The sequence below is a fragment of the Lontra canadensis genome, unplaced genomic scaffold, assembly GCF_010015895.1.
Source record: "Lontra canadensis isolate GAN:19392208 unplaced genomic scaffold, GSC_riverotter_1.0 scaffold116, whole genome shotgun sequence".
Lineage (NCBI taxonomy): Eukaryota > Metazoa > Chordata > Mammalia > Carnivora > Mustelidae > Lontra > Lontra canadensis.
Genome location: NW_022631110.1, coordinates 5661298 through 5681253, shown reverse-complemented (window position 1 = coordinate 5681253; position 19956 = coordinate 5661298). Strand labels below are relative to the sequence as shown.

The window sequence follows — 19956 nt, the reverse complement described above, 5'->3', positions numbered from 1 at the left end:
CCTGTTCAGCAAAGAGACCTGCTTCTCCCTCTCCTACTCCTCCTGCTTGTGTTTGTTCTCTTGCTGTGTCTCTCTCTACCAAATAAATAAATAAAATCTTTTTAAAAAGAGGTTATGGGGCGCCTGAGTGGCTCAGTGGGTTAAGCCTCTGCCTTCGGCTCAGGTCATGATCTCAGCGTCCTGGGATCAAGCCCCACATTGGGCTCCCTGCTCAGCAGGGAGTCTGCTTCCCCCTCTCTCTGCCTGACTCTCTGCCTACTTGTGATCTGTCAAGTAAATAAATAAAATCTTTAAAAAAAAAAAAAGAGGTTATGATTTCTGTAATGTCAAAAAATAACAGGGCCAGAAGAATACATTCTTAACACCACTGTTCTTAGCAAGTTCAAAAGCAGGGTAAACAATAGAAGGATTTAGGAAATTACACACATGTGAAACATCTATAAAGAAAGTACAAGGGGGGGGGCGCCTGGGTGGCTCAGTGAATTTAAGCCTCTGCCTTCGGCTCAGGTCATGATCCCAGGGTCCTGGGATCGAGCCCCACATCGGGCTCTCTGCTCGGCGGGAAGCCTGCTTTCTCCTCTCTCTCTGCCTGCCTCTCTGCCTACTTGTGATCTCTGTCTGTCAAATAAATAAATAAAATCTTAAAAAAAAAAAAAAAGTACAAGGGGGTGCCTGGCTGGCTCACTAGGGAGAGTGTGTGACTCTTGATCTTGTAGTCATGAGTTTGAGCCCCACATTGGGCACAGGGAAGGAAGGAAGGAAAAATATGGGAATTTAAAAAAATGGGTTACCTTCTGGAAGGCAGACAGGGATTAGGGAGGAATGTAGATGTGTCAAGCGAGGGTACTAGTAATATCCACTTATCAAGGGGGGGGTAGTATTTTGCATAATTTACACAAATGCCATATACATTATTTTGTATCAAAGAAACTCTAGGGCTTTTCTTAATGCAAAGCTGAGAAGAGAAGGGAGGCAGATCAAGTCCAAGAACCTGTCTCTTCTAGTCTCATGAAAGCCTATCCTTCCCATTCAAACTACCCCCCTCCCCGCCCTGAGGCAGCTCAATTTCCACCCATGTGGCTCTTTGCAGCCCTCCCCAGGTTTCATTGTAGGCTTCCTATAAAGCATGGGTCTGCAAACTTCTTCTGTGAAGGACGAGACTGAAAATAGTTTAGGCTCTGCAGATCCGACAGTCCCCATCACAACTACTCAATGCCGCCCCTACAGCATGAGGGCAGCCAAAGGCAAATTGTCACGAATGAATGCGGCTGTCTACCAAGAAAATCTTATCAAAACAAGCAGGAGAGGAGATTTTGCCCATAGTTTGCAGACCCCTGCTTTGAAGTCTAGAATGTGTTAAAAAAAAATCATTTCTAAACAATCAGGTCAAAAAACCCATTCATAAATAGCTATCGGTTTCCCTAAAAGCTTCCCAATATTTTCACCAAGTACAAGGTCTAGGATTAATCACCATGGGGTGGATCTTCGTGCAGGAGGAAGAGAAGGAAAACAGGATGGGATGAAGACCAAAGTGTCTCTTAGAGTTGCCAAGTTGTTTTCAGCATTATTAATCTCAGATCCCATCAACCGCCCTGTGCCTGCATTAAAATGCCTCCTTGGGAGAATAAAGTTAAGACCTACTAGTCCTTCACATTTAAACATACTAATGCTTTTTAAAGGGGTGCAGGAGGTCTCCGGAAAGCCCGTAAGAATTACAGGGACCACAGTGCAATACCACCAAAGTGCTTATCTTCTGCTCATGGGTCAAGGGATTGTTGTACCAAGTAAAGAGACGCAGACCATCCTTTAGCTCCTTTCGTGATCATTTTCAGAATATTCTTCAGGGCTTTGGTAGATTTTATTTCTATATTTTACATAACAAAAGATACGAACTTTAAATTCTCTTTTAAATTTAAGAAGCCCATAGAAAATTAGAAAAAAAAATTTGCTTCCATCTGGTGGTAGGAGCACATACTACAGGCAAAGCAGTTTACGAACAATCTCCTAGAGGATAAAGAGAGGGGAAAGTAAAAAAAAAAAAAAAAAAAAAAAAACAAAAAACAACAACAACAACAACAAAAACCCAAATCACAATCTGTGTCTCCATCTGCTGGCATATACTACACACTACAGCCACAGCCCAGGGCTGGGCAATCAGGACAGCGGGCAGTGAGGACAGAACCCGCCTCGTGAATTCCCAAGGCAGGACAGGTCAGCTATTTATAAACTACTGTTTGAAAGAACATAATTCAGTTACGACGTTCTATCCTTAACAAATATAAATTTCAATAAAATACATGCAAATTTCAAAATATAAAATTCTTATTGAGACTTTTGGGGAAAAAAAAACAGTTAAGTAGTCTACCTGTGTAAAGTATTTCCCATCCTGTTTCAGTACTTTCATCGAGAGGTCAAGAATCAGTCTGAGAAACTCCCATGTGGAATCTGGATGTTAAAAAAATTTTTTTACGTTATATAAATATGGGCTTGCATGCATCAGAAACAACATCTAGAAAGTCAAATATCCACATTAATATTCAACAATATCCCAAAAAAAGAAAGAAATAGCCAAGAGCTTAAGAGCTAATATTCAAGAGCATTTACTGTCATTTTTGGGGAGTCCTGCACACACGTGCACATACTCAAGCAAGGTCAAAAGCAAGTATTCATGTGCTTAGCACTGCTTTAACGATACCAATAAAGATTTGACCAAAAATGCAGTGTTTGAAATCTGAAAGACAACAGCTTAAGAGGGGAGCAGGACATCCCAAGAGAGAAACAGCAAGGGTCATCACATGGGGACCGTCCGCAAGCTCAGCAGGAAGGCAAGATTATGGGAAAAACACTAACTCTGACACGCCAAACCAGCAGTGACGTGGAGTGTGTGGTTTGAGAATGGGGAACTGTCTCTGGTGGTGTTTAGAAAGATCACCAGTTTGTCCCAGTACAGGTTAAAAATCATGTAACAGGGGGCACCTGGGTGGCTCAGTGGGTTAAAGCCTCTGCTTTCGGCTCAGGTCATGGTCCCAGGGTCCTGGGATCGAGCCCCGTATCGGGCTCTCTGCTCAGCAGGGAGCCTGCTTCCCTCTCTGTCTGCCTGCTTCTCTGCCTACTTGTGATCTCTGTCAAATAAATAAAATCTTTGAGAAAAAAAAATCATGTAACAGAAATAAATCCCCAAACAAGCTAATTTGTCAATGATGTGATTAGGAGTCATTTCATTTAGTGTCTCTCTCCAATGACTGAGTAAATGTGCTCATTTAGTGTCTGAAATCCAACCATCTTTCCACCATGGGCCTCAGCTGAACTACCTTGAAAAACTGAAGGAACCAATCAATGAAGGAGACCATCTCTAAGAACCTTCCATTCTCACAAAGTGCTAAGTAAAACATTTTCATGAACATTATCTCAGTTGTAACAGAAAAAAACACAATCTACCTTCTTCTGGAGATGTGGAGATCGGAACAGCTGTCAAATCATTAATCACATAATCAAACTCTCTCCCTTCTTTGGCGTACCTCTTCAGTACTGGGATACAGTCTTCTATTAGAACCTTCCAAAGAGAAGAGGAACAGACACACGTGAGCCGACTCAGGCGGGCGGAAGCGCTGAAACCCTTGGGGAGGGGGGCGGGAAATGAAACTGCTGCTGGCGGCACATGGCCTGCCTGTGAGCAAAAGTGACTTCCAGCCGTGCCTCTACGGCTACAATTCCGTGCCTGCTAGAGGTTTTGTCTGCCTTCTCACTTCATCCAAGCAACATATCTACAGGTACTATTATTAGCCACACTGTACAAATGGAAAACCAAAGTTAAGAGAGGTTACGCAGGGGCACCTGGGTGGCTCAGTCAGTTAAGCTTCCGACTCAGGTCATGAGCTCAGGGCTGTGAGATCGAGCCCCATGTTGGGCTCCACGCTGGGAGAGGCATGGAGAGCCTGCTTAAGATTCTCTCTCTTCCCTCTGGCCCTCCACCCCTTCCTCTCTAAAGAAAAAGAGAGAGAATATTCAGTGTTTGCTTCAGCTGCACACACACTACAATTGGAATGATACAGCGGAAGATGAGCATGGCCTCTACACAAGGATGAAACACAAATTCCTGAAGGGTTCCTTACTTTTGAGAGAGGGAGGGAGGGAAAAAGGGGGGAAGGGGGGAGGGGTTACACAGCTTGCCCAAAGGTACCCGGTAAGAAATGAAGCCAAGAAGTACACCTAGATCTATATGAAAGCCAAGTTCATACTTTTAACTCTAGTCTATGGTCTCTCCTACTACTGTCTCTATTTTCTTCTACTTTTACTTTTTCTTCTATGCTAGGCACTGAATGGCTTCACTGTCTATTGATTTTTTGCATTTCACCTCAAACTTTTAACCTACAGTTTTTCTTTTCTTTTTTTTTTTTAACCACTTAGAGTACTATTGGTAAGACAACCATGTAAGAAATAACAACTCCCACAATCACAATTATTAACAAGTATAGTAGTTAAGAGCTGGAATTCTCGAACAGATCCTGTGCAATAAACACATTTATCCTTGAACAACATGGGTTTGAACTGTTATTAGCTTATTATTCAGTTTTTTTCTCTCCTAATACAGTAAATAGGTATTCACAGTATTTTTTTTCTAATACAACACTGTAGAAGTATTTTCTCTTCCGTATGATTTTTCTTGATCACATTTACTTTTCTCTGGCTTATTGTACGAATACAGTACATAATACATTCAACATACAAAATAGGTTCACTATGTTCTTGGTAACACATCCAGTCAACACTATGTTATTACGTATGTTAAATTTTGGAGGAGTCAAGTTATACTTCAGATTTTTGACTGTGTGGTGGGGGGTAGCAGGACCCCTAACCCTCATGGGTCAACAGTACAGGAACTCGGTTTGGGGCCTGCCTTCACTTCTCTAGTTACACCACACTTACTCATGAAAACCAAGTTCATGGAAGTCAGAAGTCAAGTTTGCCAGAATTCCCTAAAATAACCTATTCCAGAATTTTTCCTCTGAACGTCCTTACACAGATCCTCAGTCACAATTTGAAGAACCTGATCTCACAGCCCTATTGTTTTATAACTTGCTTCACTTAATGCGTCATCTAAGTGCAACCACACAGAGATCAAGACACTAATCAATCCCGTGGGACATGTGCAGTGTTCTCCTATGCTCACATACACTCCTACCAACACACATTCTCGCACACGCGGTTCTCTTTCTTAGAACTAGGATCACACACATTCTGAACTCGAAAATGTTCATCTAACACCATTCTTGGTAAAGATAGATTTTTTTTCTGGGGGGGGTAGTGGTATTTCTTAAAATTGTATCATTCCATGAAAAACGTACAACTACTCTCTAACCTCCTCGTATAGACAGATGCCGGTCTGTAGGCCACGCATGCGAACACTGGGTTGCTGAGACCAAAGGCACGTCCATTTTAGTTTTTATAGTTTCGATGACAATTCACACTCCAACTAGCAGTGCATGCGAGCACCTCATTCTGTTGTGTCCCTCTTTTTTATTTGCTCCTCTTTCTATCCTGTCAGGTCCCTTGCTACTGTTTTCACATGAACTTGCTGGGCCATTAACAGAGGTGAGCATCCTGTTGTAAGTTTATAGGACATACGATTTTTGCCTTCTGAGAAGTACTAGTTCACATCCTTTGCTGTTTTTCTATTTAGTTATCTTATTTTTTTTAATCTTAAATTGTAGTTTCTGGGTTTCTTGGCTTTCTTTAAAAGGTTTTCCAGATCTAAGGTTAAATATGCTGATTAAGTTTTTGCATCCAGAGCTTAAGCCATCGGAGATTAATTTTTCTATGGTTTCTAGGGTCACGTTAACTTTGTTCCGATGGAGATGGACAGCTCATTGTGTTGGCATCACCTATGAAATCAACTCAATCTCCTTTTCCCAAGCAAACTGAAATACACCTTAGGTCATCTTTACTTGCACGAATATATACTCAGACATGTTCAAAGTCTCCGTGCCATTCCTCTTATATGTGCATTCCTGTGTCAACATCACACTCCCTACTTCATTACTATGCTTTAACATTAAATTACTAAACAACAGGGCAAATTTTCCTGCACTATGATTTTTTTAAAAAATTTTTCTTGGCAGGGCGCCTTGGTGGCTCAGTTGATTAAGCGTCTGCCTTTGGCTCAGGTCATGATCCCAGAGTCCCAGGATCGAACCCCATTCAGCGGGGAGCCTGCTCCTCCCTCTGACCCTCTTCTATCTCGTGTTCTCTCTCTCAACCTCTCAAATAATTTTTTTTAAAGATTTTATTTATTGGGGGGTCACTTGGCTCAGTGGGTTAAAGCCTCTGCCTTCGGCTCAGGTCATGATCCCAGGGTCCTGGGATCAAGCCCCACATCGGGTTCTCTGCTCAGCAGGGAGCCTTTTTCCCGCTGTCTCTCTCTCTGCCTGCCTCTCTGCCTACTTGTGATCTCTGTCAAATAAATAAGATTTTATTTATTGGGACGCCTGGGTGGCACAGCCAGTTAAGCTGCTGCCTTCGGCTCAGGTCATGATCCCAGAGTCCTGGGATCGAGTCCCACATTGGGCTCCTAGCTCAGCGAGGAGTCTGCTTCTCTCTCTGCCTGCCACTCGGCCTGCTTGTGCTCACTCGTTCTCTGACAAATAAAAAATCTTCTTTAAAAAAATATTTTATATATTAGTCAGAGACCGAGCACACACAAGCAGGGGGAGTGGCAAGCAGAGGGAGAAGGAGGGTCCCCGCTGAGCAGAGATCCTGAGACGCGGGGGCTCCATACCAGGACCCTGGGATCATGACCACAGCCAAAGGCAGGCATTTAACCAACTGAAGTACCCGGGTGTCTCAATAAACAAAATATTAAAAAAATTTTTTTCTTGGCTATACTTAGGTATTTATTGTGACAAATGAAATCGAAAATCATCTGACCTAATTCTAAAAACTTCCTTGGGATTCTGATTGGACTTACTTCTAATTAGGAAGTTAAAGACATTGTTCTGGTATTCTCATCCTAGAAATATAACATGCCTCTCCATATATTCCAATTCTTTTAAGATTTTATTTATTTATTTGACAGAGAGAGACACAGTGAGAAAGGGAACACAAGCAGGGGGACTAGCGGAGGGAAAGAAGGCTTCCTTCCCAGCAGGGAGCCCAATGTGGGGCTCGATCCCAGAACGCTGGGATCATGACCTGAGCTAAAGGCAGACGCTTAATGACCCAGCCACCCAAGAGCCCCTCCATATATTCCAACTACGGTTGTGGTATTTTAGTAAGATCTTGACATAATTCTTATCAGTCCCACAATACCATTCTTAATTAAATATACTCCTATGTATTTAACAACTGGTCATTATTCCTAAATGTGAAACCTGAAAGTACAAAAATCCTAGAAGAGAACACAGGCAGGAACCTCTCTGACATCAGTCACAGCAACATTTTTTTGGATCTGTTTCCTGAGTTAAGGGGATAAAAAGCAAAAATAAACTACTGGGACTACATCAAAATAAAAAGCTTCTGCACAGCAAAGGAAACAATCAGTAAAACTAAAAGACAACCTACAGAATGGGAGAAGATATATCTGCAAATGACATTATCTGATAAAGGGTTAGTATCCAAAATATATAAATGACTTACACAACACCCAAAGTACAAATAACCCAACTTAAAAACGGGCAGAAGACACAAACAGACATTTTTCCAAAGACAACCTCCAGACGGCCAACAGAGATGGGCAACAGACACAAGAAAAGATGCTCATTATCACTCATCACCAGGGAAATTCAATTCAAGGCTACAATGAGGGGCGCCTGGGTGGCTCAGTGGGTTAAGCCTCTGCCTTGGGCTCAGAACATGATCTCAGGGTCCTGGGATCAAGCCCCGCATCGGGCTCTCTGCTCAGCAGGGAGTCTGCTTCCCTCTCTCTCTCTCTGCCTGCCTCTCTGCCCACTTGTGATCTCGCTCTCTCTCTCTGTCAAATAAATAAATAAAAATCTTAAAAAAAAAAAAAAAAGAAAAAAAAAGGCTACAATGAGATCTCACCTGTCAACACAAGAAACAAAAGGTGTTGGCAAGGATGTGGAGAAAGGGGAACCCTCTTGCACTACTGGTGGAAGTGCAAATGGCAGAAGCCATTATGGAAAACAATATGGAAGTTCTTCAAAAAGTTAAAAATAGAGCTACCCTATGACCCGGCAACTGCGCTACCAGGTATTTACCCAAAGAATACAAGAACATTTGCTAATTCAAAGGGATACATGTATTCCAACGTTTATGGTAGCGGTATTTACAATAGCCAAGATACGGAAGCAGCCCAAGTGTCCATCAACTGATTAATAAAGCACGCACACACACACACACACACACACCCTGGAATGTTACTCAGCCATCAAAAAGAATGACATCTTGCCATTTGTAACGACATGGGTTGAGCTACAGTGTATTATGCTAAGTGAAATATGTCAGTGAGAGAAAGACAATGCCGTATGATTTCACTCATACAGGGAATTTAAGAAAAAAAAAAAGAACAACCAAAAATAGAAACAAACCAAAAAACACTGTTAACTATACTGAACAATCAGATGGTTACCAGAGGCGAGGTGGGCAGGGGGATGGGTGAAACCGGTGATAGGGATTAAGAGTGCACTTAGCATGATGAGCAGGGAGTAATGCAGAATTGCTGAATCACTGTATTCTACATGTGAAACTAATAATAATACTCTTGTTAACTACACTGGAATTAAAATTAATAACTTGAAAAAAAGTGGTCATTATTCTTTGTCATTATTCTGATAGGATCTCAAGGCCACTCTCTACCTCCAATTTCCATTCCAATTGTTCTGGATTTAACATAGCTTAAAAAAATTTTTTTGGACTGTCTCCATCCAATCACTTCACCAGATGCTCATGAACTCAACTCATTTTCTAGGTGAGTTTCCTAGACTGTCTAAGCATTCACATCATCTGCAAATAATGATTCTTTCTATATTTTTACTCATTTTCCTACCTTACTGCCTTAGCTAATGCCTTGTTATTGTTATTCAACAATGTTGAATAAGGATAACAATAAGCATCTTCACCTTATTTCTAGTTTTACTGAAAATGCCATAAGTATTTTGCCATTTTGTGTAACATTAAGTTTCTGATAGTTTGTTATGTTTGGGTAGTTTCCCTTCTATTGAAATTTTATCTTACTTAAAAGACTTTTTATTAAGAATGCTAAATATCCCAAGCGCTTTGTCATCTGTTAATACACTATCTTCTCGGGGCGCCTGGGTGGCTCAGTGGGTTAAGCCGCTGCCTTCGGCTCGGGTCATGATCTCAGGGTCCTGGGATCGAGCCCCGCATCGGGCTCTCTGCTCAGCAGGGAGCCTGCTTCCTCCTCTCTCTCTGCCTGCCTCTCTGCCTGCTTGTGATCTCTGTCAAATAAATAAATAAAAGCTTAAAAAAATACATTATCTTCTCTTTAAATAATTCATACAATCAATCATGTTGACAGATTTCTTAAGATTCCCATCTTTAGGTTTCTGAGCTAAATCTTCTTTGGGCCTAATAGAGTTCTTTAAGTAAACTGCTAGATTTTGTTTTACTATTTTTCCTTGAGAATCTTGTATATTCATCAAAATCAATCTTTAGTTTTCTTTTTGTACTACCTTAAGGATTTTAGTATTAAGGTTACTCTATCATAAAAGGAATGGGAGCACTTTGGAACATTTTCTATTTTCTAAAACTGGTTAAGCAGGGTAATTATGTGTTTTTGAAATAAACATTTGCAAAGACCTGGTGCTTTTTTGTAATAGTAGTATTTTAATGGATAAGGGGCTTGCCTGTGGATACCCCCAGATGAGGAAATCCCCAACCCATCCCTTGAGAGCACTCAGAAAACCCTCAACCTCAGAAGAATTTTCCAGGCTCCCCCTAATGGTTGTTCTAATCCAGCAAGAAGACGGAAGGAGTGGGCAGGTATCTTCAGACATCTAACTTCCTCAAAAGCTGGACCATTTCAAATAAAATACTTTTCCATTCCCTAGAACGTCCAGCTATCAATGTCACCACCTGCCTTTGGTGCTCGGCTTTGCTTTCAGACAGATGTGCAAGTCAAGAGTTGTTTTCCAAAGCCATCAGTAATGGTCCCTCCATACACCCAGCCGCTAATTACAACACTCTACAACTCCACCGTACGGCATGTCTGGGTTGGTGGTTCTGCATATGCTTACATTGTTCTTCTCAATCCATATAAGGAAGTTTCAGGAGCCAGGGAGCCCGGTATCAGAGTGAATCACTCTTCTAAACTTTCCCTATAATCTGGAATAAATGTCCTTTGAACTAAGCTGAATCTTCCTCAGCTACAAAAGAGGAGCACAGCCACTTGATGCAGGGTTGAGAATTAGGGGTTAAAACACCTTAGGCAGAGACTCTAGCTAACAATGCAAACATTATTTGACAACAATGGTAACGTTAGCTCCATGTGAGTGAAACAAATCTGCCATGCTCTGATGAAACTGACCCCCACCCCGCCCCTTCTTAAAACTCTCAAACAGCGCATGTGAAATATATATCCTTCTTTTCCCTTTTGCCCACAAAACAATCACACCTACATTTCAACTGAGAGAGAACTCTCTTCCAGCTTAAAAAATTAACATGCATGAACCATGAAATCAAATTTGGATGCCAACACATTAGGGAAGATGCAGTAGGGGTAAACAATTTACAGATCAACAAATTAAAGCAGTCGTCTGAATTGTTTACAAATCTGGAGATAGGCGGTGCCTGGATGGCTCAGTTGTTAAGCCTCTGCCATCGGCTCAGGTCATGATCTCAGGGTCCTGGGATCAAGCCCTGTGTCAGGCTCCCTGCTCAGTGGAGAGCCTGCTTCTCCCTCTCCCACTCCCTCTGCTTATGTTCACTCTCTCGCTGTGTCTTTCTGTCAAATAAATAAAATCTTTAAAAAAAAATCTGGAGACATACTTTTATTTCCTTTTTTCTTAAGACACACATTTAAGATCCTATTCAAATAAAATGTATCTGCTTGGTTATCTTTTTCTAACAAGTACTGTAGATATGAGCACTGAACACGTGCATGCTCAAAATACAATACAAAACATAGCCAACAAGCTGTAATGATTGGTCAACTTGCAAGCACAGTACAATTTAGGACAGAAACTAATTTGCTTAGCAAGAAGCAACTGCTGAGACGTACACAATTCACACAAAGAGTCTGAAGGGTAGCAGAACGCGCCACCTCAAAGTAGGCCACTTTGGTATATTCCACTGAGCTGTAGGCACCTGAAAAACAGCAAATGGAGAAAGCAGCTTTCTGTGAACTCCCCTTCAATCTGCCTGAAGGCAAAACCTCCGAAAGAAACTCCACTGTCAGAGAGCCTCTCCCTAGTGGGTTCAACCAGGGAAGGGTGACCTCTATCACAGGACAAGAGATGGATACCACATCCAGACACGCTTATTCACAAATATCATATACCTACCACGTCTACTCTTCCAAGGGCCCATTATTGTTCCTAAAAATCACTCACTTTCCCCAAGACACCTATGACCCCTTGCCCTATTAAGATGATATTTAAGGGACGCCTGGGTGGCTCAGTTGGTTAAGCGGCTGCCTTCAGCTCAGGTCATGAGCCAGCGTCCTGGGATCGAGTCCCATATCAGGCTCCTTGCTCGGCAGGGAGCCTGCTTCTCCCTCTGCCTGCCTCTCTGTCTGCCTGTGCTCACTCACTCACTCTCCCTCTCTCTCTGACAAATAAATAAAATCTTTAAAAAAAAAAAAAAAGATGACATTTAAGCCTAAATTCTAAAGCGACCTCTGAGTTACTCACTTATCTCTGGGTCTCTCCCAAGCACATAAGAGAAACATTACTCAACTGCTGTTTTTCTCTTGTTAATCTGTCTTCTATCACAGGAGTCTTAGTAAAGATCTAGAAGGGCAGAGGGCAAGGGTGCTGATAAACCTGAGTCCATCTCTGGCCCTCTAATCTCGTTCATGTTTGCTCAATGACCTCTCTTGGGACTACATGCTCTGGAACCTTAGAGATTAATAGATGTACGTCAGAAATGCCTGCCCAGGAAGGCTGGGATGCGTTTTGGCTTCCCGTGAATCTGTTAGAGGTAACAGTCTTTCCCCTTCCTCAAACACAGGTGGTGCCGTAAAATCTAATGAAAGCTTGATTAAAGGTCAGTTATGTGCACACATACCCAGTGAGGGTCATGGGAACAGTACACTCGGACTCCAGTGCCCTCCTACATGTCCTCTTCCTCTATAACATCCGTGGACCACAGTCTGGACCTTGCAGAGAGTAACTATGCAGCTGCCGTGACCATCCTCTGCCCAATCCAGCCGGTCAGTTAAGCATCCCTGAGTAAAACTCGGTGTAAACTCTACGGTGTGGCCTCCTTTGTTTTCCGGTCACCAAGTGCCTAATCAGTTTGGGGGGATAATCTACTGTCCCTCCCCCACCTTCTAAAAGTAGGGGGAAAAGCTTTCCTTCCCTCCAAGATCATCTATGTATCTTCTTAACCAATTTCCCTTAAAGTTGTTTTAGGAAGGTACAATTCAAGTCAATAACATATTATTAGCAGACTTCAAAATGTTATCTAGAAAACATAATTACCTGATAGCAGTCTCCTTTAAGATTGTCTAAGACGTCCCCACATGTTTTTCGCATGTATTTCTTACATCCATCAATCACCATTTGGTCAATGTTCGAACAGGTCAAGGAGAAATTAATCCTGAATTTGGATCAATCAAAGAATTCTGAAATAGTAATACTTTAAAGAAAAGGCAGGGGCACCTGCGTGGCTCAGTCGGTTAAGCATCCGACTCTTGATCTCAGTTCAGGTCCCTATCTCAGGGTTGTGAGATCGAGCCCAGCATCCGGCTCAGCATGGAGTCAGCCTGAAATTCTCTTCCTCTCCGTCTGCCCCTCCCTATACTCTCTTTCTCAAATAAATAGATAAAAATCTTAATAAAGGTAAAACAAACATAAATTTTGTAACACTAACTTGGGTCTCAGATTTATTAAAAAAAAAAAAAGACATAATGATTTCATTTTTGTACCAAGGTCACTCAAAAAGAACAGAATTTTCTCTTCTCATGAAGAAGCCCTTCCAGAAAGTGATAAGCAGAAGACACGGTACCAAGGTTGCTTTCTTGTTTTCTCAACTAGAGGATCTCTGCTGCTTTGTCTGTAGCCATATAAAAAGGCTACTGGTACTAAATGGAATGTTTGTTCAAGGCAGTATTTATAAGGCATTTGCCTCATAACATTAACTGGAGTCTTAAGACAAAAAGAGGAAGGAAACAGAAGCCAACTGAACTTGACCTCCAAACAAAGGATATCTCTACCATAGTGACCATCTTTGGTTTCAGTTTGACTATTTCACATAATATGCCCCCATCTCCACCCCCAAGAATCAGCACGTCTTTGCCACTGTAGTCTTCTTTTCCACTGCCCATGATGGCCTGGGTATACGCCAAATCACTCTCTGCCAGATCTAGGGAGGAAAAACACAGGTACAAAATGGTAACTCTACCCAAACCCACACTGCGACCTGACTTGCCATCCTAGAAAGTGCTGGAATCTAGTCTAAAATTCAAATTATTTTTCATTTTTGATCTTTAAAAACTGTCAACAATGTACAGAGGTACTTTTTTTTTTTTTTTTGTATTGTGGACTTTTCATCAACCCTACTCACCTGACACCTAATATATTACATACACATATACTTTGGTCAGCAGGAAAAAGAATTCAGTCTTAAGAATGTTCTGATATGCTGATTAAAAGCAATCACATCTTTTATTACATGAAACAGCATCTGAGAGTTGCTCCACGTAATAGGAAAGAGAAAAAAAACAAACTAGGGTTTTGGGGAAACAAGACTGGCCAGGAGCTGTTAATTGTTAGCACTCAATGGTGAGTATACGCAGGTTCATCATACTGTTTTGTCTACTCAGGTTTGCAATTTTCCATAACAAAAAGATTTCTTAAAAAATAAGCAGGGGCACCTAGGTGGCTCAGTGGGTTAAAGCCTCTGCCTTCAGCTCAGGTCGTAATCCCGGGGTCCTGGGATCAAGCCCCGCATCGGGCTCTCCTCTCAGGCAGGGAGCCTGCTTCCCTCTCTCTCTCTGCCTGCCTCTCTGCCTACTTGTGATCTGTCAGATAAATAAATAAAATCTTTAAAAAAATAAACAATCATCTTTTCTTTATATGAGTATCATGCCAATACTCAACACTAAGTATACTAGGAAAAAGGAACATCAAGACCAAGTTTTCAAGGCTCTGCCATAAAACATGAAAGCCTAGGGGCACCTGGGTGGCTCGGATGGTTAAGTGTCTGACTCTTGGTTTAGCTTCAGGTCGTGATCTCAGGGTCATGGGTTGGAGCCCCGGGGTCCTGGTCGGACTCTGCCCTCTGAGTGGTGTCTGCTTCCCCTCTCCCTCTGCCCCTCCTCACCCCCATTCACACATTCTAAGATTAAAAAAAGATAAAATCTTTCAAATAAAAATAAAACATGAAAGCCCAGACAATCCACAGGTTATTATGTCATAAATGTTCCTTTCAAAAAAACAGCACTGCCAAGGACAAACTAGGACACATCCACAATGGTGCTCTTTGTCATGAAAGCACCATAATCTAAAACACTGTCACTTTGCTATGCTAAGTGACTAGGATACCTAACTAGGGTAGCTAGTTAGCTAACTAGGTAACTACCTAACTAGGGTAGGGATGTAATACTTACTAACGTCCCCACTAAGGATGAGAATATTCCCAAATTGCTTCGAGTGTAGAATTTTAATGTTCTGATAAGGTGAATCTTCATCATACACCACTTCATCTATGTCATACTCAACCAGGCGACCATCAGCAGTGGGCCAGTATCTGTCGATAGCTCCTCCTCGAACTATGGGTGGTAATCTGGAAAAAGAGAAAACAATAATGAGCATTTATAGAACACCGCTTACGGGGCCGCTATCTTAAAAGCGAACCTGGAGGGGCACCAGGGTGGCTTAGTCAGCAGACGATGCCATTGTTGACCTTGGGGTTATGAGTTCAAGCCCCATGTTCGGTGTAGTGATTACTTAAAAAAAAAAAAGTTTGGGGGGAAAAGCGAACCCGGAAGCATGAGTGTATAAAAACAAGCCACGTGCCCTCTGACCAGTTCCAGAATAGTATACAAATGTAAAGCCTGGGTCTTCAGCTATATACAAAACTGGACGACTAGCAAATCTCGGCAACTGTCATACATTAAGAGGTTACTTTTTTAATGAACCTTTCTGGCATGCCTTCAATTTTCCCTAAATAAAAGGTTGGACAAAATGGGCCACCTCAGACATCACACTTCAGTCCAAATACCTCAGCAGGAATCTCTGAGGACGGCTCACCCCACACCATGCTGCCACTACCATGTTCACACAAGTGTGCGGGGGTCTAATACCATCATCTGGTACACAATCCACATTCAAATGCCCCCACGACTGTCCCAATCATGTCACTTACAGCTGTTCTGCTATTGAATGAAGGATCATATGCTGTATTTTGTTTTCCTTTTTTACCCTCATTTCATCTAGTATAGTTTTTCCACCCAGTGTGTTTCCTAACATCTCAGGGAAGTGCAGACCAGGTGCTCTGCAGAAAATGCCTAAGGTGGGTTTGCGTGAACACCTCTTTCTTCATTAAGTCAGGGGAGCAGATATTTCCACAAGCAGCACATCAGGGGCAGAAGCTGTGTGCTTGTCCTATCATTAGAGATGCTAAGTGTGACCAGTTGGTTCAAGCAAATGGCACTAGATCCCTCCAATTGCAAAGGTACCTTTTTTCCCTTGGACATTAGTAAGCAGCCTGTGGGGTAGCCCTCTCAAACTGTGTGAAAGCCCTGATCTCTCAACAAATCTCCAGTAGTAACTTTGGCATCTAGACGATTCTTGCCTGAATATATTATTACTACTAGAAGGACCGCAAACTGAAAATTTTCCATCCCATTCTTTTGCAAACGCTCAGTATTTCAGACAATGTGAATGTACTAGGAACCACCAGCAGAGGACACTAAATGACAATGAAAACCACAGCCTGAACTGGGGATTGGCAAATCTAACAGAAACACAAAATGAGAACTAGCTCCCTACCTACCTGTGTGCAAGTCATGTGTTCTCCAGCAACAGTAAAACAGCTGTATGCTGGGATCTGCTACCTCTGACTTGCTCTGGTGAGTCTCTGCCCTCCCACTCACCTGTTTCCAGGAATACAGTCTGAACCTGTTTTAATGAAGCTTCCTCTGAGCAAACACTGACAACCATAAAAAACATTAAGATTGGGGCGCCTGGTTGGCTCAGTCGGTTAAGTGTCCGACTAGATTTCAGCTCAGGACATGATCTCAGGGTCATGGGATGGAGCCCCACATCAGGCTGTGCGCTGGGTCTGCGGTCTGCTGGAGATCCTCTCTCCTTCCGCTTCTGCCCCTCCCCCTGCTTGCATGTGCTCGCTCGCTCTTTCTCTCTCTCTCTATATATATATATATAGACAACAACATTCAGATTTACAAAGCAGATTCCCATTAATTCTCATTTAATCCTAGCAACTCCTGATTTAACCCCTCCCTGCACTGCTTAAGTGAACAAATGCAGGTGCTGGAATGTTTGCAGACCAGGCCTGTCTTGTAACATTTCAGACCCAAACAGGACAATACCTCCTCCCTCCCTGGCCCAGAGCAGGCCGACAGGACTTGGGGGAAGCCTCTTTCAGCCTAATGGCTAATAGTTGGTGGCTACACAGAGGTAGGAGCATACACTACCAGTGACATTAGATGAAGGTGAAAAATGCCAAGTCATGGGCTTTCAGGGGAGGAAATCCAGCCCCTGGTTGGCAGGCAGCCAAGCTATACGAAATTACTAAACTATGCACAAACCCGATGAAACAGAATGTCCATTCTCAACTGTGTCACTAAGTGCCTTGGCTGAAGTAAGGAGCTCATGGCAACACAACGGTTTTTATTTGTTTTAATTTTATTATATTTTCTTAAGATTTCATCTTTGAGTAATCTCTACACCCAGGATGGGCTCCAACTCATGACCCCGAGATCAAGAGTCGCAGGCTCGACCGACTGACGCCGCCCGGCGCCCGGAAACACAACGGTTTTTGAAGACTGGCAAAGAAACAACAAGGATCTCTAACAGGATGAGGAAGCCATTTATCTTGATGAAGTACTCATCCTAGCATGAAGGGCATCTCCTTGTAATTGGCTACCGGAGACGTTCTGGAGCCCAGCACAACCCCTCTTTCAACCTTCACTGCTGAAAATTGAAGAGGATCGTAGAGAGCAAGTCAGACAGAGCAAGTCCTGGGTCTCGGGTACACTGTGCCTACTGCACTCTCCCTCACCCCCGGCCCCGACCCCGACCAAACTTGGTGGACGTAAGCTTGTTTTCCTGTTCCTTTTCTTTGCAAAAATAAAATATAAAAATAACTTATCCAATGTACCTCGTGGCTTAAGATTTTATTTATTCATTTGACAGAAACAGAGACACAGCGAGAGAGGGAACACAAGCGGGGGATGGGGTGGGAGAGGGAGAAGCAGGCTCCCCGCCGAGCAGGGAGCCTGATGTGGGGCTTGATCCCAGGACCCTGAGATCATGACTAGAGCTGAAGACAGACACTCAAATGACTGAGCCACCCAAGTGCCCCCATCCCATGGCCCACAGGGGAATAATGATTTCAGATAATGTTACGAGTTACTTGATGACTAAATTTCTAACCATATCATTCCCCAGACAGAAAAATGGCACCGTTCTTGTCCTTTTGAGGCCAATTACAAAAAGCCTGCCACCAAGTACTCCCAGTAACTTCTGGACCCCTCTACCGTGATTTAAGAAAAGCCGTAAGGAGCAATGACAAGCAAAAGCAAGGTCTGTATTTTGAACTGAAAATATGAAGCTGAACTCCACTCTCACTTGGAAAACTGCTATATCCGAAACAAAGACTTCTCATGGGTGCCAAAACCCATAAATGTATTCCATCTACTTACTTACTCCTAGAAGTAACCCCAATAAAAGCAAGACCAATAAAAATCAGAGGCATTTTCATGTTGGCCAATTAATTATCACAGAGTTGACACATTTCAGAACACAGTGGGAACCCTCTGAATTCAGGTTGGTGCACATAGGTGTGCACCAGTCGAAGGAATGCTGCAAACCTCCGCAAGCAGGGAAAGGTGGGAAGTCCAGAAAGGTGGACGGGTGTGGACATGTTTTTAAGGACAGGGAAGAGGGAAATATGGCTGAGGAGATGTACACTGAACTTAGGTGGGGTAAACAAATCTTGGTGCTCTGACCGACTTCCACAGTGGGCAAGTTGTACACTATTGTGTTCATTTACTGGCAGTTTCCTGCTTTCTACCCTATCAAGAGATTAACCAACATTCTAGTTGCCTTACATCAGCCCTGGAGCTTTCCTGTGGTCTGATAAAACTTAGCATGCTGAGCTAATAAGTCCTCCACATACATCCTAGGTCTTGCCAAAATGAATGCCTGCCTCTGGAAAGTCCTGTCAACTAGAGAAATCTGTATTCTGGTCGCTTCCATCAGTGATGGCATGACCTTGATAAAGTCCCTCTAGGTTTCTCTGTGTTTGCTGTTGTAAGAGACAGGTCTCCTACTTTTCAGGGCCTGATAAGGAGCCACCCAGACAGGACAAGAGCAAACTGGTGAGAATTACTTGTGGGGCATCCATAATTAACCCCTATTCTTAATTCCCAGGCCCCACGCAAGACTCTGTCCATTTCAACAAATGTCAAAGCTGTGACTTCTATCAAAGCTCTTTTAAAATCTGTTGCCATGCACAAATACCATTGCAGTGTTCAAAAGAAATGTTCCATACCCGCGCTGTGCACTAGCCCTTAGCTCCTGACAGGGGCCAGTGAGACTGAGGAATGGAACTCTTTTTATTAACTGAAATTTAAATAGCCACAGTCAGGATCCGGACAGGGGGGCTTAACTGTCTTTATTATCATTTGAAAAGAACCAACCTGTGGCTGCTCAGGGTGGGCGGGCTCTCGGATTCTTAGTATCTGGCCAAGTCACCTTACTCAAAAGCTTTGAGGCAAATTTTCTATCACCCCATCTTGTCATAAATCTTAGAACTGAATTCCACTCCGGAGCCCAGAGCTCTGAGTAGAGACAGCAACCTTTTCACTTTACTGGACCAGGGTGGGGAGTTCTCTCACTCCCCTACGAGTGAGGCGGAAGCCTCCCCCAGCTCCTCTGCCTTATACGCTTCCAGATCCTGATTCCCTCACTATCTCCTCGCTATCTCCTTACTACCTTTGTTTCATTTTACACAGCGCATGCGTGCACATGTGTGCGTGCGTGTGTGTGTGTGTGTGTTCGTATATTTTGTCTTGTTTGGGTGTGAGGCATCCATTAGCTCAGTCTACCATGTTGGCCAGAAGCAGACACTACTCAGGGACAGCACCACCATTCTAATTTTACCAGTTAAACAAATATAAAAGGACATTCAGGAGTGGACTTACCGCTTCACCCGCACAGTACTGTCCTGACTCAATTCTTTCATTCTTTCTTCTACTTTGTTCAAAAGCTACAATTCAAAGAAAAGAAGTCATTGGGCTTATAGAATAAGCTGAGTAGAACATCTAAGGCTCCAGGAGGCTGAGGCCATGGTGACAGATCTGGGCGATATTCCTGACCTCCCCCATCCCTGCAGCGGCCTCCAGGCCTGGCCCCGTTCCACACACCCACGCCAATCCGGCCTCCTGGTGCTAACCTCAGTTCAAGTCACCAGCAAGATAACAGGAAAGAGGAGAGCACAAGGATAATGCAGATATAACATCCTGCTCAAGGGTTTACATTTCGTCCAATGGAAAGTAAAATTACTCAGTTTTCAAGCAGCCAAAGGAACAAGGACAACCCGGGTTCCTAATAATTGAGGAACCACTATTTT

The 19956-nt window shown here is 42.9% G+C and overlaps 1 protein-coding gene and 1 non-coding gene across 2 annotated transcripts in view; one reads left to right on the top strand and one right to left on the bottom strand.

Annotated features, from left to right (window-relative positions):
* The window catches only part of SMS (spermine synthase), a 49874-nt gene that overhangs the window by 5623 nt on the left and 24295 nt on the right, over window positions 1-19956 (bottom strand). The window contains exons 4-9 of the mRNA XM_032840739.1: window positions 19529-19593; window positions 14747-14922; window positions 13346-13500; window positions 12618-12707; window positions 3439-3553; window positions 2366-2445 (exon numbers count right to left, since the gene is read on the bottom strand). Of these exons, the coding sequence (XP_032696630.1) occupies window positions 2366-2445; window positions 3439-3553; window positions 12618-12707; window positions 13346-13500; window positions 14747-14922; window positions 19529-19593 (681 nt within the window). The remainder of the gene's footprint in view (window positions 1-2365; window positions 2446-3438; window positions 3554-12617; window positions 12708-13345; window positions 13501-14746; window positions 14923-19528; window positions 19594-19956) is intronic.
* On the top strand, window positions 4009-4116 carry LOC116857046. Its single transcript, XR_004380682.1, has one exon. It is a non-coding gene; the product is annotated as a U6 spliceosomal RNA (small nuclear RNA).